The following is a 22,018-nucleotide window of genomic DNA, read 5'->3' as shown; positions in this document are numbered from 1 at the left end:
CATCATGGAAGCACAATATGAGCCACATGATCGTACAAAAGAAAACACATGCCCTCCATTAACTTGGTCATTTTGGGAGGATTTTTTTTTTTTAACTGGGATTATTGTACCATGTTTTCTGAGTCACATACAGGAGTTTAAAATAACTTTTCCAAGCATATCTAACATAATTCATCTTAAAAAAACCTACACCATGAAGATAATCTACATTGATAAAATGATATGTTAGAAAATTTTTACACGGCTTCAAAATCACCACACAATATCAAACTCTTCCATGTTAAGTTTTCTATAGTTTAGAAACTATAACCAGGATAAATTAAGAGGAGTTTAAAACGTAGTACAAAGGAGTATATTACTAATGCTGAACAATATCATATTTAATACGGTGGCAGGAATCTCAGGATGTTTAATAATTTTTAAATGTTTATTCCACAGTTTTATAATTAAGGCAGATAATGGTTTTCAGTATACTATAGTTTAATTATATAATATCATGTGTCCATTTTAGAATTTCAATTTTAAAAAAGTATATATAATAACACAGTGCTAATTCAAAAGAATTAGCAATAGCTCACTTCATATCTCAAAGGCCCAAGAAAGCTACTCAAATTCTTCTTGGTGAATAAATGCTGTTGTCCCTTTACATATGCCTGAAGCAGAATTTTTCTCCTGCTCATTATGTGATCAAGTGATCACATTCTTAGCTATAATCAGACCTGTCAGAACATTAAAGAAGAAGGCAGAAGACTCCAGGCTTATACTTGTAACTTGGAAAATATATTAGTGTTATACATTGGTTATAGCCAACCTCTACCATTTGTTAGGATGACTACAAAATAATTTGGCTAAGAGTTTGGGAAAACCTGAGTCATTGACTGTCCCAGTTATTTTTTTTCCCTTGAGTGTTATCAAATGAGAGTAATACATATGCATGTTATAATCTGATGCACATAAACAAAACAAGAAAAGAGGTGGGGTGGGGTGGGGAGACAAAGGATAGACTGTTTGAAGGCCAAAATATTGGGTTACTTACTTACATCGTAGAAGACAAGAGAACATGATGGTCGGCGTAACTACAGCAACCATCCCTGAAGACTGGGGAACTTGTCAAGTCAAAGCCAAGAAATTCCAGGTGGTTGTACATGTCTCAATCCTGAGGGTACACAACATGAAGTTGGATTTTATCATAAATATATCACTCACTTCATGATCGCTAGAGTTGAAACTGGGTTGAATCTTGGAAACTCCCTTATGCTACAGAATTAATGATGTTATAACTTACTGGATAGATTTTAGCACCTGGCAAGAATAAGCACAATGTCCAGGGCACTCGCTGAGTTTTGAAAGATACCATAAAGTGGCAACTTTTCATTGCAAACACTTGGATATCATGGCCAGTGCTTCCAGTACAAATATCTTCCTATTACTCAGACAAGTTAGCTCAAGGTTTTTTGTTTTTGTTTTTTTTTTAAACAGAAAAGAGTTGGAAAACAAAGTGTAAATACCAGAAATTACATTCTACAATAAGAAAAGAAAATGAGTATGGGGATATGGATAGTGTGATTTAGAAACAGGCAAAGAATGCCATTAATTATGGAGGAAATTTGGTAAATAAGCAAAAGTCCACAGTTCTAAAAATCTAAGTATGAAAGCAGTCTTCAGAAGACCATGTTTAGGATAACTGATCCATCCTTAAAATTTCTGCAGAAAATTTTTAATTCCAGATTATTTTTGCCTTGCTACTTAATGCTGTTTCTTAGCCTTTCTGACTGTGTCAAGGAGTTTTATCTGGAATCATTCTGTTTAAATATCACAATTAGCAAAATATTACTTATAAGGTATGTCTGTTGAAACATTATTTTTTGTTATCACTACCTTGTAATATTTGCTGTCCTTGTCCATTTGGGCTGATATAACAAAATACCACAGACTGGGTAGCTTATAGTACAACAGAAATTTCTTACAATTCTGGAAGTCCAAGATCAAGGGAAGAGTTTGTTCCCATTCTGGTGAAGGCTCTCTTCCTGGTTCATGGCTGGTGACTTCTTGCTGTGTGGAAGGGACTAAGGGGCTCTGGGAGGCCTCTTTTTTAAGGGAATTAATCCTTCATGAGGCTCTACTCTCAGGACCTAATCACCTCCCAAAGGCTCCACCTCCTAAGACCATCAAACTGGCATTAGGATTTCAACTTACAAATTTTAGGGGGGACACAAATATTCACACTGTAAATTTATTGTTCCTGTTTATGAGTGGGATTTATCAATCAAATGCTGAACAACGCTCTTTTGGAAATGAAACACTGGACTAAGTATAGCTGGACTAGTTTTAGCTTTTTCACTTATTGGGGGTGTTTATGAACAAAATCACAACTAACCTGAACCTATTTCATTATTAATAAAATACCAGGTAGATGACAGTTTCCATGATAATTTTGAGAGTAAACTAGATAAAGCCATTTACAACTGTGCTAATTTTTAAAGTATTTTTTAAAGGCACAGTTAAAACTCATATTCTGTTTGCACTAAATTACTTATATTAAAAGTGATTTTAAACAGTGATTGTACTTCAGATTAATTAGAATTGTGACAGGATGAAGAAAAGGTATCAAATGGTACAGCAGGTTATTTGAGACAAGGAGGGAAAGAGAAAAAAGGTTGGTGTAGACACAGATAAGGAGGGAGCTGTGGACACAGATGAGGAGGGAGGTGAGAAAGAAGCTGGAAAGAGATCTAGATGAACTATGTGACATCATGAGAAAAAACAGGGAGTGAAGGAAAAAAATAGGACAGGAAAAAAAAAAATGCCACTTACTCCCTACACTGGGATATTCCTCTTCCAAGAAACACGTCTACTTTGACTGCTCTAACAGCCAAATGCCCCAGGTCTCCCCATTCTGATTTCTGAATGGGTAATATTAGAGTTAGAAACTTTCCCATTCATTTGCAAAAGCTGTGTGGGTCACCATCTCTTCAGCTTTTATATCCACCAAACCAGAACCAACACATGGGCCAGGTCATTGAGATAATAGGGGCTTTATTCCCATTCCCTCTTGGTTAAATTCTCCTCCTCCCCCATCAAGGGATTTCATAAAACCCTCCCAATGGAGACAACCTGATTCTGATCCCAATTTCCATTAGCTCAGGCACCATGACTATGCTGCATAACTCTTGTTTCTTTAGTCATAGGCTTACCCAAGGCCCCAGACACATACCTTTACCTTACTTCATTTCTCTCTTTGGTTCTTTCTGTGCATTTAAAAATCTTGCTTCTTTGCATCTGTTCCAACGGGTCAGATGATCCGGCTCATACAGCTCTTTTAAGGGTTTCTAGAACAAACAACTCAACACCAATACTGGCAGTAAATGTTTTTACTGTTTTGAGGGATTTGTCCTGTGCCTGACAAAACTTCAAGCTAGAAGCAGTTGGTCTGATCTAAGACACATTCTGGGATGAAAGAGCAGCAGTAAAGACCAAAAGAAAAAGGCTGTTTTTCTCAGACTGAGCATGTATCTATTTTCTGGGATCTACTTTCATTTTCTCCATTTTAATATGGAATTATGGGCACATTATCCTGTTTGTCACTGGAGAAGGAAATGGCAACCCACTCCAGTATTCTTGCCTGAAAAATCCCATGGACGGAGAAGCCTGGCGGGCTACAGTCCATGGGGTCGCAAAGAGTCAGACAGGACTGAGAGACTTCACTTTCACTTTTATCCTGTTAGTCAATTCCTCCTCTCTGCCTGATAGGCTAGTTTATGGAAGCACCTCCCTCAAGGTTTTTCTCAAACCACAGAAGAGGAGCAAAATTCAGTTTTACCAGTTGTTATCCTTGTTGGTATCTCCAGAGAGAAGTTAAAAAAAAAAACCCAAAAAACACATGGGAAACTGTTAGGGCTATTAACAAAACATGAGGTTTTGTTGAATGTTTCATGGATCCATCTTAGTACTCCCTAATAGCAAGAGTCAGAGCTGCTAAAATGCTAAAAATGAAGCTCCTTCACCAGGTGGCGCGCACCTTTGGGCTTGAGCGTGTTGATAAAAAGTCTTACAAGCATATCAAGATTTCAATTATTTATCATTTCTCTGATGCTACTGCAATAGAAAAACCAGGAACAAATGGCAGGCTTAAAAAGCCTTTTTCATTTTGCTTTTGTCAATACCTATAGAATTTAACATTTCTGGCTGATCTTGAAGGAATTCTTCATAAAGTTAACGCTGGGAGTAATTTACTAAGTTCATCTTTTTTATTTTTCTAAAAATTAGTATTTTGGATGAAAAGTTGGTCAATGAAATAATATTTCACTTGAATTTGTAGTTTTCCTTGTCTGTGGCATGTGGAAGTGAAATTTTGGGGGAATGTGATAAATATCCATAAAATTGTAATACTTATGAAGCACTTAAAATATTTATAATACTTATGTTTTAAGTACTTATAATACTTATGAAAATTCTAATAGCCATCTCAAATGTGATGGTGAGCTTTAACATGGCTTGGGGGATAAATGATAGCTAAAGCTCAATAAAATGATCTTATAATCACATGTGCTCTTTTACATTTCCAGTTATGCAGACATTTGTAACAACAAACTTCTTGTGTTAAAACAAACCATATTTGTAAAATCTGAAGCAATTATGACTCATGCAATGGTGGTAAAACATGAAGCAGAACAGACAACCCATGTTTGCCAATGTGACTGAACAATCTTTATGACTTAATCCTTGATTTCTTGGTCTGACTCCTAAGAAAAGCTGGTTTTGAATATGGTGATTGACCATTACTTGCACTGCTGTGTAATTCACTCTGTCCTCCGGAGCAAGTCACAGCTTTCTTCCCTCAGGGTTTACTTTTTCCTTCTATAAATAGGGGATAGGCTCTGACATACATAATTTTAAGATTTGTTTTAGGGTAAAATCATATGTATGAAATCTGCCTGAAAAGAGATGTCATCCTTAACAAACATAGGTTATTCTGCTCTCTGCTCTAGTAGACTACGCAGTAGTGATGGAGATTTCTGATTTCATGCATCCACATCTCTGGGTCAGGTAGTGTGACGCATATATTCAATGGCAGTGATAACTAAAGCCTAATATGATTCAACATACAGTTGAATACAGTTTTCTGTATTTGAACAATGTGCTTGTGTACAGAATTTTCACCAGAAAGTTTTTATAGCAAACTTTTTATGTCAGAAGTTTATTTTATTGGTAAAATATTAAATAATATACAGAATTAAAAACTGCACTTACACTTCTGAGAAGAAATAAATCTTGGACAAATTATATGCTTGTTCCTGAGATTCCCTAAATTTATTCCAGTAGCTGTGCACTCAGACAGTACAAACCTTTATAATATAATCCTTTTCACAAAGTATTACAAAGTTTCTGCAGCTTCTTTAGTTGTACTCACATACAAACACACACTCACACATGCATATTACAACACTCATACACGTATACACAATACCCACATACATGCACAGAACATGTATGTGTGTGCATTAAAAACAAATGAAATACAAGTCCCACATTTTAGTCTGCAGTGATAGAACTGTTAGCGGAGGTCTCCAAATTGGTATATAGCAGGGTGACTTGTCACACAACTGCAAAGACTGTTTCAGTATTTCCATAGTAAACCTCATTTTCTGAGGTATGATATTTGAGCCTTAAAAAAACTACATTATACTGAGCAAACCTGACATACAAGGTCTGGAATTTTAATTTTACATATATATTTATATATATATCTATATCTTTTTTAAACAATAGTTTTTATTTTCCCAAATTATTAGTTTGAAAAAAAATGAGGTTTACTGGTTTGACCTATCTTTTTTTTTTTCACTTCTAAAACTTAACATATCCTAGAAACTGTCAAGCAATTAGTTTTTAAAGTAGTCTAATTACCTTTGGTATTGTTAAAGAAAAAAAAAAATTCTAAAATGGCCAAGACATATACTGTACAAATGCAGTAACTGCCTTTGAAAAAAATGCCAAAGAAATGTTATTTTTTTAAACAAAATACGTATTTACATTACAGCAGTTTTACTACAGGGACACAGATATAAAAAAAGAAAATCAGAATACTACATATAAATATGTAGGATATGAAAAATATCTCTTACTTAAGTTGTATGAAAACAGGAGTGCTCCAAATATTTCTTAAAAATTTTTTCTCCAATAGGTGATAAGTGTTTAAAATTGAGCTAAGTGCTTTACTTTTATTTTAAAGTTCATTTCCAAAGGAGAAAAGATAAATAAAAAAAAATATTAGGTTCTTAATTTAAAACACTGGACAAGAAAAAAAATTCAGTCTCTAAGAATTTCAACTTTAGGATACATTTCTCAAGCAAAAGATTACTAATTTCAACAAAAATTTAGTCTCAATAAAGATACCATGAGATTAGACCAGTGCTTTCCACATTCTCTAATCTTTTCACTGTGGTGTGTTTTTCTTTTTGCTTGTTGTGTCCTTTAACATACCATAATTTGCAAGGGTTTCTTTTTGTCTTTAACTAAAGAAAGAATAAGAAAAATAACCATCGTTTTTAAGACTTCAAGGAAAGTATTGCACTTGTACAGAAAGTAAAGAAAAACATCTTTTAAACTAAGTAGCAGAAGCAATCGCTCTGGGATTGCAAATAACACATGGTCTAAAAGGTTCAACTATTAAGAGCAAATGGGGAGCCTGGAGAGCCCACTCCAAACCTGGAATATTATTATAGTAATGTTAAAGCATTTTCTCCCAGCTGGGAGATAGTTAAGACTTTTCGCTTTAGATTTTTAACATCTTTCTAAATTCTTGCAAAAAAATTGTCTAATCTCTCATAACACACATTTTTAGAAGAACAACCAAATCAGAACATAAAATCCAGCAAGCAAGGAAGGAAACATATCATGTTCTTATGATTACATAATCTCTGAAGTCATATTTTAGATACCCAATATTTGAAAGTGAAAGTAACACAAGGGTTATATACCTTACTCGTTTTAATTCAACTACTTTTTAAAAAAATAGAAAACTACACTTGAGTATAAAAATATGTCAGCAGATTATACAGCCAACAAAAATCATACACAAAAAATTAAGACTTAAGAGACCTATGAACTGGAAATAAAAACTTGACCTCACCCTCAAACTAGTAGGGGGAAAGAGAGGCAGAGACTATGATGGAGGGAACATGGACAGAAAAAAGAAAGGAGGTGGAGAAAGCAGGCAAAATTTAAGAGATCACAAAGAACTTTGATATACACCAGGGGATGTGATTTATGTTCAATATCCAAGAGTATACTTGACAAGTCAAAATGTTTTATCACAGTTTCAGAAACTGAACTACTTAAAAAACAAACAAACAAGAAAAAAGAATAACAAAAATCAAAACCCAGAGTCTTTCCCTTGTTACAGTGTATTCATGAAAAAAAAAAAATCCATTTCCAGTAAATTAAGTAGAATCCTGGTAAGTGCATAGTTGGGGAATCAGTGACCTCCACCCATTGAAGAAGCTTTTCTTACTGTGTCACTTGAGGTAATTTAAAGGGCCAGATTAACTGCAAACTGGCTTATCTAAACCTATAAGAAGTTTTATGCTGTACTTTATGTGGCTTAGCAGAGGGCCTCTAAATTTTATATTACAATAAAAAGGACATCTTAGAAAACTAGTCATTCACGTACCACTCTGTATGGGATAAAGGTTAATTCACAATAAATTTATACAGAAAATATACAAATGCAATATTATGGGAGAAAAACCCCATAAACAGAATTAGGAACTTATTTTCAAAGAGTGTGCATGAAAAATATCCACAAACTTACAGTACAGCAAGAGAAAAACTAAAAAGCTAGAAATATAATGTTACATAAAAAACCTTATGGAAATTCCAAAATTTTAGGTTTCTGCAATAAATGTAAAAATATTCAAGGTGTCATTATTTGGCCTAGCAATTCACTATGATAAAAAGAAACACTGGCATATCACAGCTTCTTGGTCATATGACATTTGCTTTGAATAACAAGCAGCTCATTTTTTTTTTTTTTAAAAGCTGTCATATTCTAACACATCCATTGCAAGTAATACACAACCATGGTAGGAAACCATTTGAGATTATGCTTTGGAGAATAGCAATATGATATGACTCTTCAATTCTGTTTTGTTCAAGGAGAATTAGTGGCCTGCTTCTTTACATCATTCCACAAAACATTAACAGGTTAGAAGAGGAGATTCTAAGACTAGTAGAACACTAGACTATAGGTGAAATTCCAAAACAATACTGTATTTTATTCATTCAAAATTCCACTAATAAAGCCTCGTTTGATACTAGAACTTATTCTTCCTTAAAAACAAAACAAAAACACATACCATACCATAATGCAATTCACAGCTACAATTTCCCTCCACCTCATATACTACCTGCATAATCTTGTAATGGTATTCAGAAATACTATCAAACTAAAAAGATAGCAACATCTGGTTTCAAAGTTTTCTTTTACTTTAAGCAGATGAGCTGAAAGTCTCTGTATGGGAAATTCCTCTAATGGTTTTGACCTAAGAACACGAAAATGAATTATATAGTGATTTTAAGTGATTTTTTAAAATGCATAATACAAGTGTTGTAGAACTAAACAGCTAACCAACACTCTCTCAATGAATTTTAAAAAGGCACAAACATAAATAAATTTTATAAGTATTTGATACATTAAATTCAGGATCTTAAGACCAGTTACTGTATATTTTAATTATTTTGCAGAAACTGGAGGTTTAAAAACATTTCTAAGATAACTTTTGTATATATAAACTTCAATTTCACCCCCCCTCCACTCTTTTTTTCTTTTGCCTCTGGGGAATTTTCTGTTTTAGAATAATTTTCATACAGATATTTACTAAAATAATATATAAAATAGAACGAAAGATGATCACAAATTGTAACATATCCCTTTTGGTAAAATGAATAATTCAGAATTAAAAAATAACGTAACCAATACCTCCTATAATCTAAGTTCTGTCTTGAAACCAGGAGCATAGAGTTTTTTATTTGTATTTTTGCAGACTTTTCTGTTCTTTTGCCATCCACCTTAAGGAATCAGTTTAAAGATAACCAAGTAAAACATCATTTTCATCTAAATGCCTTCACTGATGTAATTTTTGTCAAACATTTATAAAATATCATAAAAACTTCATGGTTTTGTGACGTCTAAGACTAAAACACAAAAACCATAAATAAAAACAATACCGAGCTCACTAAAACATCCTTGCCTTTCTCCATTTGCCAACAAGTAAAAGTTGAAACTCTTCCTATTTAAGAGTAATTTATGTTTCTTTCACTTTAGAGGTTATGCGAAATCAGCTTAGAAGTTTTTTTTTTTTTTTGATTCGTTGTTTTGATTTGTTCTGGAAGTACATAGTAAAGACTCAAGGTTTAAGTTGAATAGTTGTGACTACTCCTGAAGACAGACTAGTAGCTTTAATATTTCTCTATACAGTCTGATAAAGTAAACCTATTAAGTTGCTCAGCTATTAATCATGATTTTAACTCTCTATAGGCTCCTGTAACACACCTGATAGCTCTAATTTCTTTTTTTCATGAATTTTCTTTGAATGAACGTGTATGTATTCTATAATATATGCACACAGCACTTGTACGTATGCAGGAGGAACAGTCCCTACTTTTAGCCAAATCTGAATTCTAGTCTCTCATTCTCCCATTTTGTCCCTCCAGAAAATTCACAACAGAATGTTTCGACAACTTGAAATCTCTTCCAATATGCTTATTGATTATTTTCACTATTGTAAAAAGCCAGATTAGAATGGCTTTAAAAAAGTGATTGACCACTTTTAGAGAGAGGCAATACATATCTCTTAACATGAGCTGGACATAAAATTCTGGGCAAAATTAGGGCAAAACAACATGATGCATTTTTGCCAAACTGGAAAATACAGAGGCTAACCCATTTTCATGCTCCTCAAATACTCTAATGTGAAACCTCACCTAAATAAACTGAGCATATAACTGCTATGTAAAACTTGATTTATTTGGTGTCTGACCCTTGTATTTATTTTTAGGTGCAACCATCTTGCGTATTTCCTTTTGTGAAGAAACATGCAAATATAGCCATCCAGAGTTTCCCAGAAAGCACTGTGTCCACAAAAATTCTATCTAACCTACACATTGGAATTGACCTTGTCCTCATTTGCCCCTGCCACCCCCTAAGCCATCTTTATCCCTAGTTGTTCCTCCTATGAAGCTAAGAAAGTACAAGTAATACACTGGTAGCAACTTTTTGAAAAAAGATTTTCAAAAAGATGGAATCAGAAAGGGAGAGTGCCATTAGGACTGTCCTCAGGGGGTAAATCTACAATTCTGTAGGTCCACTGAATTCAGTTTCATCCCTGGGCAGGTAGGTACATGATTGTTCATACACTGATAAAAAAAAATTAGTAAGCAGGAAAAAAATTCATAGATGATGCCAGCAGAAACTCACACATAGCCAAAATTATGAACATACTGACTGCCATCCAAATGTTTCCTTAAATTACAGTAAAACACAAAATCACTAACCTTAAATTATTTACCTCCCTCCAAAAGGAAAAAAAATGAAATCCCAACTATATATGAGTGGTTGGGATAGATGGGGTAAGTCTCAAAGACATGCTTCACCTATGAATAATACACTGTATGTTCACAATGTGGTAATGCACCAGAGCATGCAGGGAAAGAAGTGACAGTTAACGTTCTATTTAAAACATTTCACATCTTCGATTTGGTGCTTTCTCTGAGATGTAAAGGAATAGTTTGGGTATTTCTCCAAAAATAATTGCCACAGAGGGCCAGTGAAAGAGAGCTGAGTTGTAACCATTTTTCGCCTAGCTCTGGCGGTGTCAGTGCTTAGATGTTGCTTACACAAGTGAATGGCAAATTGAAAATGGGTGATGAACAGTATTGGGGCCAGACCTACTTATCCATCATAGTTCTCTAGTGTTGCTAATTCTCACATCATTCTGCACTAAGAAACACAGTTTTAACATCCCACTGAATGATTTTTTTAGAGCAGTTATCACTTACTGCTTAATGTAATTTTAACATTCAGAAATGGTTATCAGACAATCCAGTCATGGTCAGGCCTATCCTCTCTAAACACAAGCAGCGAATTCTCCCTCCAAGTGGGCCCACCACAAGTGAATTTAATCAGCTTCACTCAGTTACTCCCCTCTAATGCTGTTAGACTGCAAAGAAAAAAAAAAAAAACAGAACACCCATATAAATGAAATTAAAATCTGTCCATGAAATATGGCAATGTATATATGAATTAAAAGAAGAAAAATTCTTTAGTAAGGGACCGAGATTCATAAGAGCTTATCTACATTGATAGTTTCATGTTTTTGAGACAGAAGTGTGGACATGAACACTTTAGCTTGGAGGTTCGGTTGCATTCTAGACTCCAAGAAGGGTAAAAATAACCTTTTGTTTTTGTCTGTTTTATCTGTAATGCACCGGTTACAAAGAAGTTGCTTCTTCCTTGTACCAAAAGTGGTAAATATTATTATTGAAGAAATACTAGAATAAATAGCCCTAGTTCCATAACCTTATGTGGTTCAAGTCACCATACTTGGGTCAAATTAGCAACTGCTCTGAGGAGATTTTGAAAGAAATAGCCTACAGCAAGATATTTAAGACCTTCCACCAGAAGAATAAAAGATACACAGACTATGGACAAAACACTGGGGGGTCAAAGCTTGAAAAAAAAACCAGTGAAAAGAGAGATACCAGAAAAGGGATTTCTGAGTGGGTTTTTTTTTCCCCCTACTGTTAGCCTAATTATATCGATATTTTTCTGCTGACTGGTTAACACTGATTAAATGCTGATAAAGTGACAATCGTAAGCATACTTTTTAGAAAGGAATATGTATACTATGCTGTCATCACATTACAGCGGTAAAAGAAAACTTCCCAAACAAATTTAAGAAAAGTAGAGGTCCCTTCTGAAAACTACTGAATGCCTCTTAGCCACTCTTAGACCATATGTTATTCTGAAAACTAGATAAAAACACTATTTGTTAAAGGTGTTCAAAGTAAGGCTGCCAGGGTGTCTATAAAATGCCAGTCATCAAAACTATGGAAAAACAGTGCTTAAGTTTAGAAAAATAAGATCATAGGACCTCAGATGTATTGTAGCTGTCCTTAACTACCTGTAGTTTATAAGTTTTGCTATATGGTACAGGGTACAACATACCGTATTATAAATTCCACAAGGGAAGTAAACATAGAACCCACAACAACTACTCATCCAAGGAGTTATCATGGAAAATAATGTGTGTGTGTTCCATGATCTCTAGAGGAAAAGGAAAACAATTTACATTTTGAAACAAATTCTTCTTTGACCAATAAAATTACTTATCCCATTTAAAACTGTGAAAGTCCAACCCAGAAAATGCTAATCTTTCCTGCCTTCGCACAATCCTGAACATCAGTGGCAAATTAGAATCCTTAGATGAATCTTTATGAATCGAGTGATTTTTTTTTTCCCTCAAAGCATGATATACCTTATATCTATGCATGGCAGAAATGAACTGCTCTTAAATTCCCACACAATAAACAAGTCAAGCTGTCAAGAAACAATGTCCCCTGTCTCTTCTCTCTTCCGTTTCTTCCTTATTGTAATCAGGCAGAGCAAATGACACTGTGTCCACAAAATAAGAATTAATGACAGTAACAATATTAAAAAAAAAAAAAAAGGTATGTCAACATCTGAGGAAGGTGGGATTGTAAGTGCAGTATTTCTTCATGTGCAGTTCGTTACTTCATAGGGGTCCCCTTTGGAATGAAAAGGCCTAGTGGAATGTGTGCTCCCCTCGAACAATGTGTGATGAAAACTCATAACGGTCCTGGCTTCTGTAGCCACAGATGTTGCATTCCAGTGGGTCCCGGTAGCCATGGCAACCCATGTGAATGGTGTACATGACATGGTCTAGGAAAAGGACTCGGCAGTGCTCACACTTGAAGGCTCTAATCTGTTCACCTTCTCCATTGAAGACCTTGTAGATGTCCTTCAGTGAGCCCTTAGGAGCCTTGGTGGTATCCAAAGCCTTGACATCCTCCTTCATGTAAGCTGGGCTTTGTTTCCTCTTGGGATTTAAGGCAGGGTTTCCTTGGTAAGACTGGTGGTCATCATGGCTGCTTTCTGAGTCAGTAGAATCTAGGCAGCTATTGCTGGGAGAGGCCTCTCTTTCCTGGGGTCGACTCTTTGGTCTGATGAGAGAGATAGGGCCATCCATGTTGTTTTCATGACTATCGGAGGTTTCCCTGCTAATGGGTCTTTCTATCCTATTTGGATGATAGACCTGAGAATAAGCTGAGCTTATAACCGGGGCCACCTCAGCGATTGTGCTTGGCGGGTGCTGCATCAGAGGGTGAAGGGCCTCAGCTCCAAGGTAGGTGATTGCATTGTTGATGGCTTGGTCCATCATATGAGACTGCATCAGCTCAGCCTCCTTCTCATATGTTAAGTTCATATCAAAGTGAATGTCTGGGTAGCTGAATCGCATGATCTTTTCTCCTGAATGGAAGAGGGGGAGAAAAGGAAAAAGGGGGAAAAAAAAAGAATACAACACAATGAATAGCTTGACTAAGGATATATATGTACAAAATTAACTAATCACTTTCATTTTCCATAATATGGTATATCTTATTCTTTAGATCAAGTATTTAGGCTCTTTAATTCTGCTGAGACTCACAAATACTCTTAACCTACAGAGAGGATTAGTAATAAAAATGTCACAAGCCATTTGCACTTGTTCTAATGCCATCATGAAAATGCATCTAGCCTGAAAGGTATGACTGAGTGTGTGTTATCTTATTTTCATTCTCTATCAAAGTTTCCACTTGTCTAGAGCTCAGAAACTGTAGAAGAAAGAAGAAATACCAGGTAAAAATAGTCAGAGATTTACTTGTTTTTGCATATTTTAAATATCAGTGACCAAGCCTCAAAGATCATAAAAATGAGAGTGATATGGTTATAACACCTGTGTTATCTCACTATTGTGTATGGTTAATTTGGTTGATTTAGCTGCTATGTTAGAGAAAGATCATCGACCAAATATATGTCATTATGGAAAATTTTTAAATGCCACAAATAAAATACTTTTAACAATTTAATTGATGAACTGAATGAAATTAGGGCTATATAAAAATAGGGTATTTCCCAAAGCACTTACTTATTATAAATTTGAAAATGATTGTTTCATTGTTTTGCTTCTTGAAATGGATAATCATTCATTTTTGCATCACCCCTTTCTTATTTAGACACATAAGCTATTACTATAGGAACACCCACTGCTAGTTTTCTATATATTTTCTTGACTGAGAGAGATTTGTAGTTTTACTTTTCAACATTTACTTCAACTAATTTAATTTTACTTCAATATTGTATATCAACATAATATCTAAGCTTAACCAATTAAAGAGTTGGTGCATAAAATAGTAGTTTAGGTTTTTCTCCTCCAAATATCCCAAGTTTTGGACAGAGTATTTAATCTTTTAAAAATTCTGCCATTAAATCAGTGTGTTCTCCTACTAATGCTTACTTTGACTAACATGCAACACTGATCCATAAAATTATATTTGGGAAAAATACTTTCATGTGGCTAGTATTATTTCAGGTTTGAAGGAAGGTCTCCCAGATGAGAGGAGTGAAAATTGAAAAAAAAGAGGAGTAATTATTTCATAGCATACAATTAAGATATTGCAGTGTCAAGAGTTTAAAAGTTAAGCTGTGCCATGCTTAGTCACCCAGTCGTGTCCAACTCTCTGCAACTCCATGGACTGTAGCCCACCAGGCTCCTCTGTCCATGGGGATTCTCTAGGCAAGAATACTGGAGTGGGTTGCCTTTCCCTTCTCCAGGGGATTTTCCTGGCCCAGGGATCAAACCCAGGTCTCCCACATTGTAGGCTGCTTCTTTACCGACTGAGCCAGCAGGGAAGCGCTGTTTAGAGAGTGTGACAACAATTCAGGGATTCTAATACAGTGTGATATGTAGTATGGGGTCAACTAAGGAATACAAAACTCACAGTATTAATAAAAGAAAGCTTCCTGAAGAAAGTGACATCACAGAATTGATGTGATGACAAATATTAGCCGAGTAAAGGAAAGGTAAGGGTTGGAGAAGCTGGTAGGAAGGCTCAGAGGCAGGAGGGCATGACTCATCCTAGGGATTACTAACACTTTGCATACGGCTGAGAACGGAAACAGGTGAGAAAGTTGCTATCTGATAATATAGGGCTTATTCAAGAGCTAAGGAATTTGAAATCTATCCTGAGAGAGGTAAGAACTGAAAGGGTTAAACAGGAAAGTGACTAACTAGAGAATTATTTAGCAAGATGATTTAGGAAGCTGTTGCTACAGGGATGTAGAGACCATGGGTGGCTTCAACTAGTAGAGTAGCAGTGGAAATGGAGAAAACTGGATGGAATGGAGAAAATTTTTGAAAATGTTGCTAGAACTTGTTGATTATCTAGACACAGAATGAGAAAAAGAAAGAGGTTAAGTATTAAGCCCAGGTTTCTGGCCTGGGAAACTTGGTGGATGGCAATGGGATAGAAAAGATGGTGAATTCAGATTGGGGAAGACTATGAGTCATAGTCATGTCTAGCAAGTACTGAGATACAGTCTCAAATTCAGGAGAGAGATTTGGGCTTGAGATACAGATATAAGAGGCATCAGTTAATACAAATGAGCTTCTGAAGCCATGGGAATAGATGATCTCACAAAGACATAGGTAAAATGTGAAAAAGAGAAGGTCAAAAATGGAACCTGGAAGAGCATCAAGGATTTTACACCTGCCCATACACTAGGGCAAGTGAGATTAGAGTCCCATGCTTAGGGAGCCCTGGGTCTCACTCCTTATGAAGGAATAAGGAATGTGTAGGGCCAAGGGAAAGGGCCAATCTGGAGCTTACACCCTAGACTATGCTCTGGGTGCCCAGCATGCCAGAATTCTTTGTCCAAATGGCCCAGAACTTGCATCGAGAGTTGCAGAGTCCTCTTCACAGGGTTCATTCCCTGAGTACCAACTTTGTTGCTGGTAGGTACATTAAGGCCTGAAGAATGGTCAGTACACTACTCTTTACGTGCTGCGAGTGGGGTGGGACGTGAAAAGAATTTGGATGTGCAGACCAAAGTGTGTACACACACATGCAGGAGGCCCCTCTTTGGTGCTCAGGAGTGGGTTTACAAGAGGGGACTGACTGCACACCAGGGGGGTTTGTTCTGCTCATGCTTTCAAGTTCTGGTGTGGAACTCTGAGGAATCTGAGAATTCTATATTATTTGAACTCAGTCTTCCAGATTAGGAGGTTAGAACACAATAGTTTTTAATTTAAGCCTGATTTATGATATTAAAATAATTGGGCATATGAATTGAGGCCTCCATTAGGACTGCAGAACCATTTGCATAACTGTTAGAGGGAATCCATTAAGAAGATTGAGAAGGAGGAGTCAGAGAAGCTGGAAGAAACGCAAGCGAGATCAGTGTCACTGAAACCAAGGAAAGAGAGTGTTTCTAAGGGTATAACTATTCAGTAGTGAAAATACGCTCCAGTTGTGTAAAATGGCCGGAAAGTCCTCTGGACTTGACACTATAAAGAGCAATTTCAGTAGAACATGAGGACAAAAGCAAGGCTGTGTAGGCTGGAGAATGAGTAGAAAGAAAAAAAATTATAGAAAGCAATCACAGAGAACTCTTTCAACAATTACATATTTGAAGTGAAGGAGAAAGTAGATAGTTACTGGAAAAAGACCTGGGTTTGAGATTAGATTTTTTTTTTTTTTTTATGATGAGAATTTATCACATTGCATGCCAAAAGAAAAATGCCAATAGAAGGGACATGTTAAAAATATATGTGAGAAAGGGGGAAAACAATAGTGCAAGTTATTTGAGGGGCTGGGATAGGAGAATTCCAGGGAACAAGAAGAAGCATTAATTAGAAAGAAGGGTGCTGCTTTCATCCATGAAAGAAGAGAGTGTTCACGTGAGTGCACATATCTTACAGGACTAGTGATAGCTGAAATCATGTCAACTGTTTTTATTTCCTAAGAATCTAGATGTAATATCACCAAGGTGTGAGATACCATATTTTGGGAGAGTAGAGGAAGGTTGAAATGGCCCTACGTGTTGAATATGAGAGAAGAGTGTTCAGAGATGGATAAAAGGAAGGCCACTTTACAGTAGGGATGGGACAATTAGTATTTGAGATCAGTTACTCATTTATTTACAGCAATGCCAATTTATAAGGCTGTGGGATTTTCTCTAAAATTACTAGCAACTATGTAGATGTGGAAAAGAGGTTCAGTTGGCTTCATTAGAGGGTAGGCATTTTACTAGTTGAAAGACAGAAGGACAGTAAGACAACAGAGTCATGGAATCCAAACTGGATAAGAAAAGAGAGGCTGAAACAAATACACAGCAAGTTCAGGGATCACTGACCTGAAGAGCTTAATAAAATCAAAGGAGAGTATTTAACTGAGGAAAGTGACAAAAAGAAATTTATAGTAAGTGAGGAATGATGATATTTCTCATTTCAAAAGGCATCATAAAAAAACTACTATGCAATTGTTTGTTATACAGTTGACCCTTGAACAACATGGGTTTGAATTGTGCAGGTCCACTTATAGGAGGATTTTTTTCCAACAGTAAATACTATAGTACTGCATGATCCATGGTTGGTTGAATCTATGGATGCAGAACGGTGGGTATGGACAGCTGTGTGTAAGGAGGGTCATCTGTAAGTAATATGCAAAGTTTCCACTGCATTAAGGCCATTGCCCCAAACCCTGTGTTGTTCAAGCGTCAATTGTGTATTACCACTGGGACAGAATCCAAATAAAGAAAAACATATCATCAACTTCTAATAAAAATGTAATGTCCTTATTTTAGAATAAAAAAAAAATTTAATGTACCCCTCTTTTCTAAGAGATGCAATTAAGTCAAATTGAGAGTAGCATCTAAGTCACAGGAAACATGAAAACATTACAAAGATGAGAACCAAGTAAATTCAGAAAACAGAATAGTAAAAAATTTCATATTTTTCCAATGACACAGACATTTAATAGACATCCAGCAAACTACTCAATTTTGTAAAACAGAAGAACTGGCATTTAAAAAAGGTTATTTATAAGCAGGAAGAAAGAGAGACAGAAATAAAAGTGACTCAGGGCCCAAAACAGATCTGAGTATACTCTCAGGGGCTACTTTTAAACTGTGTGGGCTGCTAAGTCACTCATTCATGTCCACCTCTTCGAGACCCTATGGACCACAGCCCGCCAGGCTCCTCTGTCCATGGGATTCTCTAGGCAAGGATACTGGAGTAGGTTGCCATGCACTCACCCAGGGAATCTTCCTGACCCAGGGATCGAACCCAAGTCTCTTAAGTCTCTTGCATTGGCAGGTGGGTTCTTTACCACTAGCGCCACCTGGGAAGCCCTAGTTTTGAACTAACCTAGCATAATAATGGGCTTCTTTCAGTGAACTTTGTCAGTTAATTTCTCCAGCTTGTCTTAAATTCATATTTTGGTGATTTGTTAGTTCTTCAATTTTAGATTGAAAAGAAATCTCTAAGTGTTTACTGGAATAGGAGAATTTTATTACCCTTCCCCCTATGAAATAACCAAAGCAAAGGCTTTCTCTCAGTTACTACTCAACCCTCATAAAGATGTTCCACAATGTATTTTGACACTAGGATGTGAGAATCTGCTTATTTTTTTATCTCTTCTAATTTTTACTCTATATAAGTCTATAAGAATATATATTATATACATAAATAATGAAAATTCTTTATATTGACTCTGTTATTCATTCAGCTCTTTTTGAAAATAGCTAGATAATTCTGTAACTTTAGAGATAATTTACAACTATAATATTATAGTATGCAGAATGATGCCAACTCTGAGTGTAACAAAGAATATTTGAGGGCTTGGAAATGAAAGTCTAATATATCACACCTAATCTCTTCAGTTCAAAACATAAGCTACATGAAAACAAACATCAAAATATGAACTGTAGCTCAAAATATGAAACATCTTGAATGCAGATTGCTGAATTACTTATTTTAATGCAAAATTGAAAAAAAAAAAAAAGCTCTCTCTTCATTCCAGGTTAAATACTTGGGGGGATGCATGCTCAGCTGTGTCTGACTCTTCGTGCAACCCCATGGACTATAGCCCTCCAGGCTCCTCCGTCCATAGGACTTCCCAGGCAAGAATACTGGACTGGGTTGCCATTTTCTCCTCCGGGGCAATCCTCCCAACCCATATCAAATCCGTATCTCCTGCGTATCCGGCACTGGTAAACAGATTCTTTAAAAGCATTAATTTTGTGGAAAGAAAATGTATTAAAAACCTGGCTAACAGGCTACATCATTCTCTTTAAGTATTGTTATTTGTTATTATACTTCATGTAAGTACAGGCCATGAGGGCTACTTTGGGCTTCCCTGATAGCTCAGTTGGTAAAGAATCTGCCTGCAATGCAGGAGACCCTGGTTCAATTCCTGGGTTGGGAAGATCCCCTGGAGAAGGGAAAGGCTACCCACTCCAGTATTCTGGCCTGGAGAATTCCATGGACTATACAGTCCATGGTCACAAAGAACTGGACACAACTGAGTGACTTTCACTTCCTTTATATAAGGCTTCATTTTGAGATAACAATAGAGTCCTATCACTCTTTCCTTCATTTCTTTCTTAGGCCCACATGCCTAAGGGTATGTAGTGTGTGTGTGTGTCTGTGTGTAATGTCATACATACTTTGTGTGTAGTACGATGGAGAAAAGAGATGACCATTTATTTCATGAATTGAAACACACCATATATATTCATATATACATGGGAGTATGCCTTTGCTCATGAAAATCAGCTTTTAGAGAAATAAACCCCTTTGTAATGCTTACCCACAAACTTTTGTGGAGTGGAGCTTTTACGTTTTCCCATGTTCCCTGTGAGCTTCTCTATGACAGCAGGTCTCTCAAAAGGCACCAGAGAAATATTGTTGTCCATAATAGGCTCTTGTTCCTTACAATCTTCCATAGGAGGTACTATATAAAACCATACAAAAAATGTAATCTGATAATTTCTTCAACATTTAAAAGGATGCAAAGCTGGACTTTCCACCTCAACATGTGTTATACAAACATAAAAACTAGCATGCTAGAGTAAAAGCAATTAGAAAGAATAACCTCTAGTGTTAAAGTATACTCTTAATTTTACACACACACACACACACACACACACACACACACACACACAGAGGACTTGTTTTTATCCAAGTCTCTCTCAAATCAATGACATACACTGTTGCCACTACTGGTGGTCAACATGTTCTTTTTCTCATTTTATTCCTCTGAAAGTGTTTTTAACACTGATGAAAATCAATACTAACTTTAAGACTGCACTATTCTCAAGGCTTTTGGAGTTTATTTTTCTAAAACAATTTAAGCAAGTCAACTTGTTTCAGAAGGAAGCTTATACAGACACACAGAAGAGCAGCATATTTAATCAGTTTTTTTCACCCATGTATTTTCTTGTAGCAGATTTTCTCTCTGATGAGCTGAAAGAGCTGTGAGCCCTGCTGGCTGTGGCTACCTACCTGCACAAAGCAGCCTTCATGAAGGAGATCCGATTCTGGACATGTTCGTGCATAGTAATCGGTGACAGCTTTATGATTGTAATTTATTTTAAAAAGAGCTCTTCAGCAGGATAAGAGAATCCATTTCCAAACTGGCATATTTGCTCACTAGACTACTGCTCTAACTCATCTGACATAAAGTCTCCTCTGCTGCTCCCTTTTCATCCCATCTGTCTGAGTGGCTGTGGGTTAATTTATTAGCTCATAGACACTGACATGAGACACTCACATGTATGGTATAGACACAGAACTTCAAGCTATTTTTGAACAAAAATACTTTCAAAGGACATTTAACTAAAGAGAGTAACACTGGAGACAGACTGCACGTGCGTGCTAAATCGCTTCAGTCGTGTCTGACTCTTTGTGACCCTAAGGGCTGGAGAGCACCGCCTGGCTCCTCTGTCCACGAGATTCTCCAGGCAAGAATACTGGGGTGGGTGGCCATGCCTTCCTCAAGGGGATCTTCCCAACCCAGGGACTGAACTTGTATCTCTTATGTCTCCCGCATTGGCGGGTGAGTTCCTTACCACTATCACTACCTGGGAAGGCTGATCAGTGGATTAAAACCAACATTTGCAGAAAAGACCATAACTTATTATTTCTTGATTACTGTTACTTTTTAACAATTGAACTTGTGTCAGCACTGTTTGGAAATCTAACGGTTTCATATCAGGATATCTTGTTCATCATGCACTGTAAAATGATTTACAGAGGGATAGCTCTACCGTGTGAAACACAGTGCATTATCCTTTATAGGGGCAGACACTAAAAGTAAGAAGGCAAGAGATCAAAGTTAAGAAAATCCTGTGCACAATTCAGGTGACCTATTTAATAACCAATACAGGTTATAGATTCTGAAGAAATGAAAAATGGTATCAGACGATGTTTTTGTAATTCAGACCTGCTTAAAGATACCGACATTCAATGTAAGTTTTGGGTTAACCTAGTATAGGCAGGTGGATGGGCCAGAAAAATTCAATCTTCAATCTCTATTTTAATGACAAGGGATCCTACAATTCTTAAATGTTAATTTGGAAAAATTTCCAAGATGAGACTTAGAAACAAAGAAACACTTGTATACTGATATAATTCATGATATACAAATATAAAAAGTATGCCCCTAGACATTACTTAAAACATGTCCTCTCTTAGCAACAACTAAATAAGAAAAAAAAAGAAAAAAACTTAAAGCAAAGAATGAACGTCCACAGGAATTCAGATAAGGGGATCCAGGAAGATATGGTGGGTATTCATATACTTAGATATAGATTATTGTCAAAATTTTAACTTTTGTTTTAGATGTTGAATTCACAGGCACTTACTACATCATCATTAACTATTTAATTGAAATACAGGCC

General features: G+C 36.0%; 1 protein-coding gene across 12 annotated transcripts in view; it reads right to left on the bottom strand.

Annotated features, from left to right (window-relative positions):
• Positions 1-5,181: 5,181 nt before the first annotated feature.
• IKZF2 (IKAROS family zinc finger 2) overlaps positions 5,182-22,018 on the bottom strand; it is a 174,415-nt gene continuing 157,578 nt past the window's right edge. For all 12 annotated transcript variants that reach the window (XM_043910148.1, XM_043910149.1, XM_043910147.1 and 9 more), the window contains 2 exons: positions 19,927-20,070; positions 5,182-13,546 (listed from right to left, as the gene is read on the bottom strand). In XM_043910148.1, coding sequence (XP_043766083.1) covers positions 12,822-13,546; positions 19,927-20,070 — 869 coding nt within the window. In that variant the 3' untranslated portion in view covers positions 5,182-12,821. The remainder of the gene's footprint in view (positions 13,547-19,926; positions 20,071-22,018) is intronic.

This window comes from Cervus elaphus, chromosome 8 (genome assembly GCF_910594005.1).
Source record: "Cervus elaphus chromosome 8, mCerEla1.1, whole genome shotgun sequence".
NCBI lineage: Eukaryota > Metazoa > Chordata > Mammalia > Artiodactyla > Cervidae > Cervus > Cervus elaphus.
Note: the sequence above shows the minus strand (reverse complement) of the source record. Positions and strands in the feature narration are given on the sequence as shown.